This window comes from Stomoxys calcitrans, chromosome 1, assembly GCF_963082655.1.
Source record: "Stomoxys calcitrans chromosome 1, idStoCalc2.1, whole genome shotgun sequence".
In the NCBI taxonomy this organism is placed as follows: Eukaryota; Metazoa; Arthropoda; class Insecta; order Diptera; family Muscidae; genus Stomoxys; species Stomoxys calcitrans.
The window spans coordinates 116,658,919-116,676,422 of NC_081552.1; the positions used below are offsets into that span (position 1 = coordinate 116,658,919).

The window sequence follows — 17,504 nt, forward strand, 5'->3', positions numbered from 1 at the left end:
ATCCCCAGATCTGTTTATATGACAGCTATATCAGGTTATTGACCGATTTCAACTATATTTGGCACAGTTGTTGGATATCATAACGAAATACTTGGTGCCAAAAATTCATTCCAATCGGATAAGAATTGCGCACTCTAGAGGCTCAAGAAGTCAAGACCCAAGATCGGTTTATATGGCAGCTATATCAGGTTATGGACCGATTTAAACCATACTTGGCACAATTGTTGGGTATCATAACAAAACACGTCGTGCGAAATTCCATTTCAATCGGATAAGAATTGCGCACTCTAGAGGCTCAAGAAGTCAAGACCCAAGATCGCTTTATATGGCAGCTATATCAGGTTATGAACCGATTTGAACCATACTTGGCACAGTTGTTGGATATAATAACAAAACACGTCGTGCAAAATTTCATTTCAATCGGATAAGAATTGTGCCCTCTAGAGGGTCAAGAAGTCAAGACCCAAGATCGGTTTATATGGTAGCTATATCAGGTTATGGACCGATTTGAACCATACTTGGCACTGTTGTTGGATATAATAAGAAAACACGTCGTGCAAAATTTCATTCCAATCGGATAAGAATTGCGCACTCTAGAGGCTCAAGAAGTCAAGACCCAAGATCGGTTTATATGGCAGCTATATCAGGTTATGGACCGATTTGAACCATACTTGACACAGTTGTTGGATATCATAACAAAACACGTTGTGCAAAATTTCATTCTAATCGGATAAGAATTGCGCACGCTAGAGGCTCAAGAAGTCAAGACCCAAGATCGGTTTATATGGCAGCTATATCAGGTTATGGACCGATTTGAACCATACTTTGCACAGTTGTTGGATATCATAGCAAAACACGTCATGCAAAATTTCATTCCAATCGGATAAGAATTGCGCACTCTACAGGCTCAAGAAGTCAAGACCCAAGATCGGTTTATATGGCAGCTATATCAAAACATGGACCGATATGGCCCATTTACAATACCAACCGACCTACACTAATAAGAAGTATTTGTGCAAAATTTCAAGCGGCTAGCTTTACTCCTTCGGAAGTTAGCGTGCTTTCGACAGACAGACGGACGGACGGACGGACGGACGGACGGACAGACGGACGGACATGGCTAGATCGACATAAAATGTCACGACGATCAAGAATATATATACTTTATGGGGTCTCAGACGAATATTTCGAGTAGTTACAAACAGAATGACGAAATTAGTATACCCCCCATCTTATGGTGGAGGGTATAAAAAGGAAGACTACAAAGAGGGAGAAAGGAAACAATATGGCTAAATAACATACAAGACTGGACCAAATATTGCGATGAAGCAAACATCCCAGCTAACAGAATTTTTCGATTTCGGTCCGACAATCAGACGAATAATTCGATATCGGATCCAATGTCTTACCGACATCGTAACTAAAAACGAGAGAAGTAGTTGTCATGTTGTCGGAACGGCTGAGGTTAATCTGATATATTAATCGCCATATCAAACCGATATTTGATCGATGCCGGAGCGAAATTCCAGGGAAATTCGGATGGGAAATTTTACGTCGTATCGAATTGAGACCAAATTCGTAGACGATTTCGGACCGATTTCTTGACAACTGATCAACCGAAACAAAAATTCCATGGCAACATATAACGGCAGCACACGCAATTCCAAAAAAAACAAGTAAAAGCGTGCTAAGTTCGGCCGGGCCGAATCTTATATACCCTCCACCCTGGATCGCATTTGTCGAGTTCTTTTCCCGGCATCTCTTCTTAGGCAAAAAAGGATATAAGAAAAGATTTGCTCTACTATTAGAGCGATCTGAAGATATGGTCCGGTTTGGACCACAATTAAATTATGTGTTGGAGACCTGTGTAAAATGTCAGCCAATTCGAATAAGAATTGCGCCCTTTGGGGGCTCAATATATGGGAGCTGCAACGGGCTATAGACCGATTCAGACCATAATAAATACGTATGTTGATGAGGCAAATCGGATAATAATTGCGACCTCTAGAGGCTCAAGAAGATCCCAGATCCAGACCCCAGATCGGTTTATATGACAGCTATATCAGGTTATGAACCAATTTGAACCATACTTAGCACAGTTGTTAGATATCATGGCAAAACACGTCGTGCAAAAATTCATTCAAATCGGATAAGAATAGCGACCTCTAGAGGCTCAAGAAGTCAAGACCCAAGATCAGTTTATATGACAGCTATATAAGGTTATGGACCGATTTGAACCATACTTGACACAGTTTTTGGATATCATAACAAAACACGTTGTGCAAAATTTCATTCCAATCGGATAAGAATTGTGCACTCTAGAGGCTAAAGAAGTCAAGACCCAAGATCGGTTTGTATGGCAGCTATATCAGGTTATAGACCGATTTGAACCATACCTGACACAGTTGTTGGATATCATAACAAAACACGTCGTGCAAAATTTAATTCCAATCGGATAAGAATTGCGCACTCTAGAGGCTCAAGAAGTCAAGATCCCAGATCGGTTTATATGGCAGCTATATCAAAACATGGACCGATATGGCCCATTTACAATACCAACCGACCTACACTAATAAGAAGTATTTGTGCAAAATTTCAAGCGGCTAGCTTTACTCCTTCGGAAGTTAGCGTGCTTTCGACAGACAGACGGACGGACGGACAGACATGGCTAGATCGACATAAAATTTCACGACGATCAAGAATATATATACTTTATGGGGTCTCAGACGAATATTTCGAGTAGTTACAATCAGAATGACGAAATTAGTATACCCCCCATCTTATGGTGGAGGGTATAAAAAAACAAAAAAAGTACACACAATTCCACACACGTGGCAATGAAATGTTGCTATGCACAAATAAAAATGAACCAAACAAAACAGAATTATTTAAAATCAAAGTAGTACAATGGCATTGAACTTGAATTATCAATCAAAACCATATAATTCAATAATTTTTTTTACGTAATTTTGTGTTTTGAAAACCTGCTAAAATTGAAGTCATCCTACTTATCTGCAAAGAAACATTTTCGAACCAATTTTCGTTATGATCAAAAATGTTTAGAAAGTTTCCTTTTTAATTTCTTTCGCTATCGGTGGGTGTGTACCAAGATATTTTGGTAAATATGAGAAATATTTTAAATAAAGCAGAAAACTAATTTAAATTTTGTATTATTTTTTGTTTGTTGTATTTCATACCTTTAGCTTTTTGTTGTAGACGTCATCCCAGTTCAATTCCTTAAACCATCGATGCCTCTTAACGTCATCAGCCCCATTCTAAAAAAGATAAAATGAAAAAACAAAGATGATAATAATCTATATATGAACACACGGAATGCGAATACTAACAATATAAATAAATTTAGAACGCAAATGAAAAGAAAACATAATTCTATATTCAATGGCCGCAACAATAATTAATTTTCAGCTTGACATTCAGAAGTATATTGCAATGGTCAAACCTAATACAAGCAGATTAATTGGTCTGAGTTTTTTTTAATTCTTAGTAATTGTCAATTGTTAACATCATATAAATGAGCAATATTCTACACTTCATATTGATAGAAACTTGATTTATAATAGATTCAGTATGGTATAAACATACTGAATCTTTCGCCCATTGGTATTTGTTACCCATGTTACCATCCAACTTGCATTCACTTATTAAGTAAAAGGTGATTTATCAGAGCTATAGGAGAGTTTCTCACAAAAAAAAAAAAACTCATAAAATTCAGGAAAATGCATGAAATCTTTATTTGAATCGATAGTACGGTCCATATAATTTAATGTTTGAAGATTATTTCATGCGAACGTTGACCGTGACTGCACCTCAAATGGTCCATCCGCTTAGTCCAATTTTGGTATATTCTTTTCAACATTTCGGCCGGTATCTTACAAAAAATGCTTCAATGTAGTCTTCCAATGGGTCAATTAAGCGGGCTTGTCTGTATGGACATGAGCTTTAACATAGCTCACAAAAAATAGTCCAAGGGCGTTAAATCGCACTATCTAGACGGTCGATTGATCGGTCCCGAATGTGAAATAAAATGTTCACCGAACTCGCCTCTCAATAAGTCCATTGTTACGCGTGAAGTGTGGCATGTGGCACCGTCTTGTTGAAACCACATGTCATGCAAGTCAAGCTATTGCATTTTGGGCAAAAACAAGTTAAATATCATCTCATGGTAGCGCTGACCATTCACAGTTACGTTACGATTTGCACCATCTTTGTAGAAGTACGGTCCAATGATGCCACCAGTCCATAAACCGCACCAAACTGTGACTTTTTTGGATGCATTGGTAGATCTGGCTGATTTTCACTCCAAAATCGACAATTCTGCTTACATACGTACCGATTGGTCACACGCATTTTCATAATAAAATTCAATAATTTGGAAGCGTTGTTCGTTTCATGGTTAAATTATAGACCAAACTGAAGATGCTTGATAGTGAAACATTATTATTCCACGGCTCAAGTTTGAAGATTTCTGCAAGTGCTTATATACATATATAAATCACTTTCTGGTTAGATAAAGTTCCCTCTTTCTCACGTCAACACCTGCACAACGCCAACCGTTGGTATACCGGACTATATAATGATATAGCTGCTATATAGATCGATCATGCGGCTTATGATCTTGAGCTCATAAATGGTTAATTTTTTAATTTGCTGAAATTTGGTATAGTGAAAGAGTATGGTCAAGATCGGACAATATTTGGATACAGCTGCCATATAGACCGGTAACAAGATTTAAGCTCCAGGTCCCATAAAGGGCACACTTATGACAGTGTTTCGTTGAAGTTTGCGCCGAATAAGGTCAAGAGCGAACCAGATTTGGATATTGTTATCATATAGACCGTTTTGATGTGTTTAGTTTTTCCTGAGATTTCTCTCTAATGAAACTAAATGGTGCTCAATAACATATTGTAAGTATATAACATTTTCCCCCCACAAAATAGAACCTACCACCTCAGGTATATTTATCAACCACATTTCAACAAAATGCGGTGAAAATGCTATAGCAAAGTATGGTCCGATCTAGACCAAACACAGTACGAATGTCGAGGGTTAAAAGCAAGTTACACTTCCAAAATTCAACGAAATAGGGTAAAAATGAGCCATTTATAGGTGTTCACTAATAATGAACTGCTTGAGTAATTTTTTCATACTAATTTTATTTTAAAACATTTTCTATAAGTACAGCAAATGAAAATCTTTAAACTAGTCTAGAACGAGATACCAACGCGGTGTTATCTCGTTCCTCCTTATCTTCTAATTTTATGACTAACCTAAATGCACTTACGCACACTTATGGTTGCCACACGCACAAGCATTTAGGGTTATATCATGGGAGGGCCACTGAGGAGGTTGTCGCGATGGGCTACCACAAATGGGTTGAGGACCAACCCAGGGAAGACGGAGCTGGTGCTCTTCACGCTTAGATATAAGATACCGAGTACCTATACGAAGTACCTAGGCATAATCGTCGACTCGAAACTGTCCTGGAAGAGGAACACCGAGGAAAGAAGCCGTAAGCCATTGTGCGCTTTTTACTCCTGCAGGAGGATGTTTGGTAGGAAGTGGAGGTGACTCCCAAGATGATTTATTGGATGTAAACGGCCATGAGACCAGTACTGGCTTATGGAGTACTGGAATGGTGGAATGCCGTAGGGAAGAGGACGCGTCCGAGGGAGTTCGAGAAGGTCCAGAGACTGGCCTGCATCGGGATCACAGGGACAATGAGATCCGCACCGCAGGCAGGTTTGAAGGCGATGCTGAATATGCAGCCCATTGAGGCCTATATTTGGAACTGCGCCGCCAGGGTCGCGCTTAAGCTGAGGGAGCTTGGCATGCTGAGGGAGGATGGTTGCGGCCACAGTTCGATTCTGGGTGTTATGGATACGGGTGTAGACTGACTACCTGGCACCAGTGCCGACTGGAGTAAGCGATTCGATTTCCTGAGAGGGACAAATGGAGGGCGAATGGTTTACTTAAGGAGGATGAGACCTCGATCTACATAGATGGCTTCGAGATGGAGTCAGGGACTGGATTGGGGGTCTACTCTGATGCACTCAATATCAGTATGTCTCTGAGACTGGCGGACGGGTGCACGGTCTTCCAGGCAGAAGTCTGTGCCATTGCAGTGTCCGCAAGGGAAATTCTGGTAAGGGCCTTACCGCCCTCGAAACTCAGAATTTATGTTGAAAGTATGACGGCGTTCAAGGCCTTAGGGTCGAGGATGGTGAGGTCGAGATGCGTGGCCGATTGTTTGGAATCCCTGGATATGCTCCGGCCGTACGATGTGACGCTGACATGTATTTCTGAGCATGAGGGGATTCCAGGGAATGAGAGGGCGGACAAGAGCGCCAGGAGGGATTTGTCTGCGCCGGGCGGACCAGTCATCGGTCTTGACTTCGTGTCATTTGTCGAGCTACTGAACAGAGTAGGTAGGACACGGTGGACGGTTGCCGGACTGCGAAGGCGCTATGGCCAGTCATCGACCAGAGGAGGACGAGGGAGTTGCTGGCGTTCGATAAGAGATTGATGAGTACCTTGACAGGGGTCATAACCGGACTCTGTGCCATAGGCCGCATGGCGATACCGCACAATGACTTCTGTAGGAGTTGCCTCGATGAGGATTCAACCTAACCTAACCTTTTTTTGGTTTGATTTGATAAAGCTATTTCAGTATGAAGATTATTTAGGGGCTTCAGTTCGGGATAGTAAAATCGGGGTTTCTGGTTCCATAAAATCTTTAATTATACTCATTGTCAATTTTTTATTGCTTTATTATTAATACTTCTTTACCAACCACATTTATTTATAATGTAAATATGTCCAAGCGTATAATTTTATTTTATGAAAATTTTTAAATACAGTTACTTTAGAGATCAAATTTCATAAATATTTTCTAATAACGAAAATTAAAAAAAAAAACACTTTTATCTTTAGAAGAAGTTTCGTTGCACTTTGATCTTTTACTTAATTTTTGAAGAAATAAAGGGTTTTATGGAGATTTTGTGTTAAGAAATTTCGATGACATTTTGCATTTGTAAAAAATTTTGTCTTAAAAATTTTATTGAAATTTTGTGATAAAAATTTTATTGAAATTTTGTGCTAAAAATTTTATTGAAATTTTATGATAAAAATTTTATTGAAATTTTGTAATAAAAAAATAATAGAATTGTCTTAAAACAAAATTCCTTGAAACACTGATTTGAAAACATTCCTTGAAATTTATAAATATACTACCAGAGCCCCCTTTCTATGCCAAAGGTAGGCACTTAAACTACCTTAAACAGTTATTGTTAAGGCACGTTAAAAAACACTACCGCGAACGAAAGAAACGAAATTGTTTTATACTCTGCCCTCTCTCTGTTCATGTTGGTATCTGCAAATTAGCGCCATCTACTGGCTGTTTTCAATTAGATCAACCAAATTTAATTGAAAACAGCCAGTGGATGATGCTAATCTAAACGTTAGTGCTACTCGCTTGGAGTGGGTTAGCGCCTATAACATGGGTCATCATATGGTAGTTGTCAATAAATGACTTTAATACTACCTATTAAAAAGTCATAATTTTTTCTTTTTTTAAATCAAATAAAATTGCCATATTGAACGACTTTCGGTGGCAAAGAACTGATTTGCCAGTCTAAATATTTAATGCGGTGGCGATAATTCTTACTATTAAACCATGTAAATCTTTTGAACAAAAAAGAGTCGCCCAGCAGCACGTCGTTTGGTTTTGTCTATCGATGAGCTGGTTGCAACATTAACATTAAGGTTTGCAACTACTCCTATCACGCTGAAAGTAATAATTTTTGGGGTATGGCGGCCTACATATATTTGTGTCCTCACTCAATAACTAAATTATACAGTGTCCTGTTAGATCGTTATGATTGATCGACTGTTTTGGCGTGAGGTGGTCCGCTAGATATATGAGTAGTATAAAGATATCAGATTCACAGTCCAAAACTTGATACCTTTAATTTAGCAACATATTGTAATGATTGGTATGTACAGCCGTCTGGTGGAGGCCGTCTATATGAGGGTTGTGCGCAGCACCCCATCTACCACTTGAGCACAAATTTGAATGTCGCATTCTACTCAAAAAATCTATCACTTCATCCCCCTTTGTTTTAATGGGTCAAATAACCTAGTGGAGGGATTTTAGGAAGCACCACCTAGATTCTTGGACACAAAGTTTAATGTCATATTTGCAATCTGCTCCCAAATGCCTTTCTTTTGTGTTTCATCAAGTTATGATCGAGTGATATTCCCATTTCACGGCTTTATTGGGGATGGGCGACCATCAATTACTTTGACCCCATTTTTGATGTCATATTCGTAGTCTACTAGTGAATACCTTTGATTTGAGTCCCATATTGATATGTACGCCAAATATGTCTGTTTGGAGCAGTTTTTGGGGTTGGGCGGTTTAATACCATATTCGTAATCTACTCTCCGATACCTTTCATTTGATATCCATATTGTCCCGATTGGTCAATTTTTGGTTTTGGGTGGTGTTTTTGGCGTAACGGGGGAGCGTCCGCCGCCTTCCAATATCAACAAATTATATTGCCTATACCTCCTTCTTGACCATATTCGTAATCTTCTCCCGAATATCTTTCATTTGAGCCCCATATTGTCATTATCGTCCAATAAACCTATTTTGGGGTAGGGCACTTGGACCCAAGTAAAAAAGTCGTTCTCTACTCCTGAATAGCTTTCATTTGAGTGTCATATTATCACGATCGGCGAACTTTTATTTTTGGATCGTACTTTTGGCAATAAGGGGAAGGTCCGCCCCCTTCCGATATGAAAGGATTATATAAGTTATTGTTGCTTCCAGACCACTCCCCAAAATCTGTGAATTTTTCAAGAAAATCGGTTCAGCCGTTTTTGAGTCTTAAGGAACAAACAAACTTACATACCCACAAATAAACAAACAAATCGGTCAATAACCTAATATAGCTGCCATATAAACCGATCTGGGATCTTGACTTCTTGAGCCTCAAGAGGTCGCAATTATTATCCGATTTGCCTGAAATTTTGTACGACGAATCCTCACATGACCATCAACATACGCGTTTATTAGGTCTGAATCGGTCTATAGACTGATACAGCTCCCATATAAATCAATCTCTCTATTTTACTTCTTGAGCCCCCAAAGGGCGCAATTTTTATTCGAACTGGCTGACATTTTACACAGGAACCGGACCATATCTTGATATAGCTCTAATAGAAGAGCAAATCTTTTCTTTTATCATTTTTTTTGCCGAAGAAGGATGCAGGGAAAAGAACTCGACAAATGCGATCCATGGTGGAGGATATATAAGATTCGGCCCGGCCGAACTTAGCACGGTTTTACTTGTTATATATATACCAGATGAACTCAGCCCGCTTCACTGCAACTTCATTTACACCAAGCGAAACGTAAGTTTTTCGCTTAATTTTACAGATTTTATACTCACCACCATAGGATGTGGGTATACTAACCTAGTCATTCCGTTTGCAATACCTCGAAATATTGATCTATGACCCCATAAAGTATATATATTCTTGATCGTCTCGACATTCTGAGTCGATCTAGCCATATCCATCCGTCCGTCTGTCGAAATCACGATAGCGGTCGAACACGTTAAGCTAGCCACTTGAAATTTCACACAGATACCTAATATTGATGTAGGTCGTTGGGGATTGCAAATGGGCCATATCGGTTCAGATTTGGATACAGCTCCCATATAAACCGTTCTCCTGATTGGACCTGAGCCCTTGGAAGCCGTATTTATTGTCCGATTTGGCTGAAATTTTGCATGTGTTGTTCTGTTATGAGTTCCAACAACTGAGCCATATAAACCGATCTCCCGATTTGACTTCTTTTCATCCGATTTTGTTGAAGCTTTGCACATAGTGTTCTGTTATGACTTCCAACAACTGTGCCAAGTACGGTCTATAAACTGATATAGCTCCCATATAACCCGATCTCCTCTTTTGAATTCTTGAGCCCTGGAAGCTGCAGTTTTTGTCCCATTTTGTGAAATTTTGCACATAGGGTTCTGTTATAACTTACTACGTGTAAAGTATGGTCCAAATTGGTCAAGAACCTGATATTGCTCCCATATAAACCGGTCTCTCGATCATTGATATAAGATTCGCTGGCCACAACCTCATATAATAATTTTAATTCCATATTATCGTGATAGGTCTATACAGCCATTTTGGTGGCGGCGTCTATAGAATGCTTGTGCGGCACACCTCTTCTGCTACTTGAGCACAAATTAGCACTCCACTCACACTCGCTTGGTCCCCCATTGTCTTAGTATTACTATCTTGCTATTAAACCCTGTAAAACTTGTGCAAAAAAATGCTGCCTAGCAGCACGTCATTTGGTCTTGTCTATCGATGAGCTAAAAATGGTTGCAATCTTAACGTTAAGATTTGCAACTCCTCCTATCACGCTGAACGTCATAATTTTTGGGATATTCCTACATTTATTTGTGCCCCACACATTAATTAAATCACACAGTGTCCTGTAATGTCACAATGATTGATCGACTGTTTTGGGGTGAGGTGGTCCACTAGATATATGAGCTGAATAAAGATATCAGATCCGCAGTTCACAACTTGATACCTTTAATTTAACCACATATTGTCATGATTGGTGTATACAGCCGTCTGGTGGAGGCCGTCTATATGAGGGTTGGGCGCCACAAACCATCTGCCACTTGAGAAAAAAAAAATTGAATGTGGCACGCTACTCAAAAATATCTATCATTTGATCCCCATTGTTTTCATGGGTCAAATAACCTATTGGAGGAGGTTTTAGGAGGTAAAGCACCACCTACATTCTTGGCCACAAAGTTTAATGTCATACTCGTAATCTGCTCCCAAATGTTTTTCTTTTGAGTCTCATCAAGCTAAGATCGAGTAATATTTCCATTTGGCGGGCTTATCGGGGATGAGCGACCATCAATTACTTGGACCTCATTTTCTATATCATATTCGTAGTCTACTCCCGAATACCTTTTATATTGATATGTACGTCCAATATGTCTGTTTGGAGTAGTTTTTTAGGATTGGGCGATCCCTTAATAACAGATTCCTAATCTACTCTTCAATGCCTTTCATTTGATACCCATATTGTCCCGATTGGTCAACTTTTGGTTTTGGGTGGTGTTTTTGACGTAGTGGGGGAGGTTCCACCCCTTCCAATATCAACAAATTATATAGTCTATACCTCCTTCTTGACCATATTCATAACCGTCTCCCGAATAGCTTTCATTTGAGTCCCATTTTGTTAATATCGTCCAATAAACCTATTTTAGGGGTTTGGGGTGGGCGACCCCCCCAGTGATTTGGATCCAAAAGTTCTCTACTCCTGATTACCTTTTATTTGAGTCCCATATTGTCGCGATCAGCCAACTTTTTTTTTTGGATCGTACTTTTGGGAGTAAAGAGAAGGTTCCGCCCCCTTCCGATATGAAAAGATTATATAAGCTATTGTTGCTTCCAGATCTCTCGCCAAAATCTGAGAATATTTCTAGAAAACCGGTTCAGCCGTTTTTTTAATTTTATAAGGAACAAACAAACTTACGTACCCACAAATAAACAAACAAACAATTTAAAAACAACCAAACAAACGCAAATATATTTTACATTTATACAAGATGAACCCAGCCCGCTTTGCTGCCCCTTCATTGACACCAAGTGAAAAGTGTGTATCTCGTTCTTAGTCTATGAAAATTTTACATTTTTATTCTACATATTTTAGTACCATCCACCATAGGATGGGGGTATACTAATTTCGTCATTTCGTCTGCAACACCTTGAAATATTTGTCTTAGACCCCATAAATAAAGCATATATATTCTTGATAGTCATGATATTTTAAGTCGATCTAGCCATGTCCGTCCGCCTGCCGAACTTTCGAAGGAGTAAAGCTAGTTTCTTAAAGTTTTTCACAAATATTTCTTATTAGCGTAGATCGGTTGGGATTGTTAATGGGCCATATCGGTCCATGTTTTGATATAGCTGCCATATAAACCGATCTCCCGAATATGCTTCTTGAGCCCCTACAAGGCACAATTCTTATCCAAATGGACTGAAATATTACCCAATGACTTCTACGGACTATAATAATAATCAGACTATAACTTGATATATCTCCAATAGCATAACAATTGTTATCCATTATTCTTTGTTTGCTTAAAAAAAGATATCGCAGAAAGAACTCGATAGTATATACGATTCGGACCGGCAGAATTTAGCACGCTCTCACTTCTTTCTTCTACATTTTTTATTCTATAAGTTTTTCTTTACACATTTAATTTTTTATCTATGACAAAGACAGACTCTTAAATTATTCTAAACAATTATTGTTAAGGGTCGTCTCAGGGTAGGAACGTTAAAATATAATACCACCATCAACCTCAACTAAATTCCTATATATATTTTTCTTTATTCAGAAAATCATAGCTAGTCACCAACTTTGGTCACTCTGCCCTCTCCGTGTTCCTATTGGCGTTTCTATTCAGACCCAATCCTAAACAGCCAGTAGAGGGCGCTAAAGTAAATGTTAATGTTACTCGCCTGGAGTGGCTTAACGCCTATAACATTGATCATGATGTGGTAGTTGTCCTTAAATGACTATGTGACTACATATTAAATACGAGGGTTGCTTTTATGTTTCGGGTTTGGACAACCCTTGTGTTACAATCTGGCAACTGGCAGCTCTATCGTCAAGCGTGAAATTTTTGAGGTTATGCGTATTTCTGCAGTTTCAAATTGTGAACATTTTCGTGCGATTATTTTTTACAACCTTCGACGTGGATTAATTCAAAGACAGTGCATCGATGAACTTAGTTTAAATTTAAATCGCTCAAAAAGGCTCGTGTCGATTGGTCGAAAGAAATGATCTAAAAATACGAAACATCCCAATTTTTGAGCACTATAAACATCGATTTGATGAGTCATCCAACGTATAGTCCTGACTTGACACCGAATCACTTCTTTTTATTCTCGTACGTAAAAAATAAAATGAGAGGTCAACGTTCTTCGACACCTGAAGAAGCGGTTGATGCGTTCAGAACGCATGATTTGGAGATACCTCAGAGTGGCAAAAGTGCTTCAACAATTGGTTCAAACGCATGCAATAGTGTATAGATCTTAATGGGAAATATTTTGAAAAACAATAAAGGGATTTTCTATGATTAAAATTCGTTTTTTGTTTTCTCTAATCCCGAAATATAAAAGGCAACATTCGTATTCATCATGTTTTCTTTTTTTAATCAAATCAAATATCTATATAAAACGATTTTCTGGTCTTAACAACTAATTTACCAGTCTATGTATTTGGTAGCCACCTTTGCGGAGATGTGTTACGACCACCGCGTTCAAAATCTTGCGAAGACATTGGAATAAATTTTGTGATGGTGATCCCCACACACCAATTGTGTGGGGATTACCATGTAATACTATTGAACAATTTTGAATTGTTGCCAGCGGCACGTCGTCTGGACTTGTCTAGGAAAGATAGGTCCCTTATCGATGAACTTAATTTTTAATCCCATATTGTCGTGATGGCGGCATTGTGCGCCACAACTCTTCTGCCACTTGATCAAAAATTAGAATATCGCACACCACCCAAAAATATCTATCGCTTGGTCCCCCGCCGCCTTAATAGGTCAATTAACCTTTTTGAAATTTAATTGATACTTGGATACTCGGACACAAATTGTAATGTCATACCCGTAACCTACTCCCAAATGTCTATCATTTGATTCACACATAGCCATGATAGGCTAGTATTCGCATTTGAGGTACTTTTTGAAGATGGTACGACCCATAGGTTAGGTGTAAGTAGCAGTCTGCCATCAGACTCACTTAGACATTTTCGTCCATTGTGAGACCACAGGAACAGAAGAAGGAAGATGCCTTCTAGTTCCTATCGTTGAACCATCCAGATTGCTTTAAAAATCCCAATAACTTGCGAATGTTCATGTTTTCCGATTTGACCGTGACCTGTCATGACGGGCACAATGACTGAGACGTCTGTTCTAGCCAATGACAGCAAAGCGGTAGACCTCTTCAAGTCTAGATAAGGCCACATAGTTTTGGAATCCTCACAGCCCCCTCTTTGTGACCATCTATCATTCGTTGTCCTTCGGGCCTGGTCCTGAAAACTTAGCTTACATGTCGCTAGAGGCATATCCACAGATTCCAGTATCCCTGGAATGTGTGGGTAGTTCTTAGTCTCGCAAGCTCATCCGCTTTACGATTCCCTGAGATATCTCTGTGGTCCGGCACCCAGAACAGGTGAATTTTGAACTGTTCAGCCATCTCGTTGAGAGATCTGTGATCGTTGATACGTTCTCCAGCGATTTAATGTCTGCCTGGCTGTCTGAGGAGATATTTTTGCCAGTCGTCGTAATGACATTATATCTTATAGTCCGGTTTTTGTGTTCAAAAATACGTTCTCCAGGGATTTAATGTCTGCCTGGCTGTCTGAGGAGATATTTTTGCCAGTCGTCGTAATGACATTATATCTTAGCCATTCGACCCATATTTACTTGGACCTCATTTTTTTATGCCATATTCCTATTCTTCTCCCGAATACCTTTCATTTGAGTCCCATACTGTCCCGAAGGGGTAGGGTCGATATCAAAAAATTATATAGCTTTTGCTCCTCCCGGACCGCTCACACAACCTGTGACCCCAAAACCCCTTCAAATAGGCATATTGGACGATAATGACAATATGCCTATTTGAACTGACTGAAAGCTATTGGGGAGTAGATTACGAATATGGTCTAGAAGAAGCCATTATCTATATAATTTTTTGACATCGGAAGGGGCCGAACCCTCCCCCGTTACGCCAAAAACACCACCCAAAACCAAAAGTTGACCGATCTGAACAGTATTGGTATCAAAGGAAAGGTATTGGAAATTAGAAAACGAATATGGTATTAAAACTTGGGTCCAAATATTCAGGGAGCCACCCCATCCCTAAAACTCCCCCCAAACAGTACATTTCAATATGGGACTCAAATGAAAGGTATTTGGTAGTAGATTACGAGTATGACAATAAATTTGTGTCCATGTATTCAGGTAGCGTTTTAGCTCCTAAAAGCGCTTCAAATAGGTTAATTGGCCTATTAAGACGATGATGCTTTATTCTAATTTATGCTCAAGTGACAGAGTTGTGCCGCACAACCTTTCTATAGACGCCCCCACCAAATGAATGTATAAACTTATCTTATATATATCTTATCTTATATCTTTATTCTGGCAATATGTCTAGGAAATCAATTCACCCCAAAACAGTCGATCAATCATAATGACCCAACAGGATAGCGTGTGATTTAATTGATTTAGGTACAATGGACAATGTAGGCCGCCTTGCTCCAAAAATTAGGACGATTCGTTCGGTGTCGTAGGCGAAGATGCAACACTTAGCGCAACGATGGCCGCCACAGTAACAACAGGAATATATCTCACATATTAGATTTTCCGGTTCAAATTTTAGTTTATCGATAACGGAACTAAGTTTTCCAGACGATGTATGAGTGCACCGATTTAAGAGAAATGTTGTGTACTTTCTTATAGCATCCAAAAACAAAAAAATTTGGTATCCGAATTTCGGGTGGGGCACTTAGGGGGATCGACCCACTCCCATAACCCACCAAATATATATATATATATATATGTATAGACCAATCACGACAATATGGGACTCAAATGAAAGGTATTTAAAATAAGAAAACGTATCTGATATCCAATATGGAACCAAGTGTTTGGGGGGGGGGGGGGGGCATCCCAACCCACAGAACACTCCTAAATCGGACATACATATATACCGACCATAGCAATAAGATGCTCAAATGAATGTCATTTGGAAATAGGGCACAAAATTGATTTCCACTTTCGAGATCGTAGCAATATGGGGCTCAAATGAAAGGTCTATGAGAGCAGAGCACGAATCTGATATCAATATTCAGAATAAGTGTCTATGGGCCCATCGTACCCCCAAAGCACCCTCCAAATTGATTTTATAGTAGGACAGGAATTTGATATATATTTTCAGGACCAAGTCAATGAGTGTGTGGGGCATCCCCCAAACCGGACGTGTTTGCCGACTATAGAATTATAAGGGCTCAAATAAAAGATATTTGGGAGTAGAGCACGAATCTGGTATCAACCAACTGTCTACGGGACGTCCCAATTTGGGGCCCAAAGATCGTGGAGCTCGATGTTGACAGTTTTTATGGGATATTTGCTGACTCTTGCAATAAGGGGCTCAAATGAAAGGTATTTGGGAGTAGAACACGAATCTGACATCACCATTGGGGACCAATTGTCTATGGGGCGTCCCATCCCCATTAAAAATCCCTAAATAGGACAATTTGCTCACCATGACTATTTGGGGCTCAAAGAGAGTGGAGCTCGATGTTGATAGTGTTTTAGGGCTGGGGGACAACTCCACCCTGCAAACAACCATCAATCAGCCATATTTACCGACCATGGCAATGTGGGGCTCAAATGATAGATATTGGGGAGTAGAGCACAAAATTGATATTCACTTTCGGGACGAAGTTTCTAGGGGTCCACTCGTTCCCTAAAACACCCCACAAACAGGAATTATTTACTGACGATGGCAATATGGGGCTCAAGTAAATAGTACATGAGAGAAGAATACGTAAAGTGTTTGGGGGACGCCTCATCCCACAAACTCCCCTTAAACCAACGGCAATATGGGGTTTTTAAATAAAAGGTATTCGAGAGTAGAGCACGATGGTGATATTTTTTTCAGGGATTAGTATCTTGTGACCACACCACCCCTAAATTGGACAACATATACACCGACCATGGCAATATGGGGTTCAAAATCATATGGGATACAGATAATATGGGATACAGATAAAACCATTTATATTGTTATACTGTTAGTCAAGCGATATACATTTACTATTTTCATGGAATGGTATTTCACTTAAAGCACTTAAATTGTCAAAAATTAATACTTAAAGGATAATTTTTTCCCATATAATATAAAAGCAGGCGAGCTCTAACGTTGGCCAAACCCTTGTCTTGATTCCACGATATATGGCTTGATTCCAACTCTCCTTTTGTACAGCGGATTCATGTGATTTTCGGGCGTCCCCTCCCTCGCTATCCTTGCGGGTTCCAGTCTAGAACATTTCTCCCACATCATCGCGCGGTCGAAGAAGAAGTAAAGGGTGATTTTTTTGAGGTTAGGATTTTCATGCATTAGTATTTGACAGATCACGTGGGATTTCAGACATGGTGTCAAAGAGAAAGATGCTCAGTATGCTTTGACATTTCATCATGAATAGACTTACTAACGAGCAACGCTTGCAAATCATTGAATTTTATTACCAAAATCAGTGTTCGGTTCGAAATGTGTTCATTCACCGTAACGTTGCGTCCAACAGCATCTTTGAAAAAATACGGTCCAATGATTCCACCAGCGTACAAACCACACCA

General features: G+C 39.4%; 1 protein-coding gene and 1 long non-coding RNA gene across 2 annotated transcripts in view; one reads left to right on the plus strand and one right to left on the minus strand.

Moving 5' to 3' along the window:
• Positions 1–17,504, minus strand: part of LOC106091523 (cAMP-dependent protein kinase catalytic subunit 3) — a 332,719-nt gene that overhangs the window by 53,828 nt on the left and 261,387 nt on the right. The window contains exon 7 of the mRNA XM_059361107.1: positions 3,198–3,275. Within this exon, the coding sequence (XP_059217090.1) occupies positions 3,198–3,275 (78 nt within the window). The remainder of the gene's footprint in view (positions 1–3,197; positions 3,276–17,504) is intronic.
• Positions 2,893–3,554, plus strand: LOC131994333 (uncharacterized). Its single transcript, XR_009396637.1, has 2 exons — positions 2,893–3,118; positions 3,204–3,554. It is a non-coding gene; the product is annotated as an uncharacterized LOC131994333 (long non-coding RNA).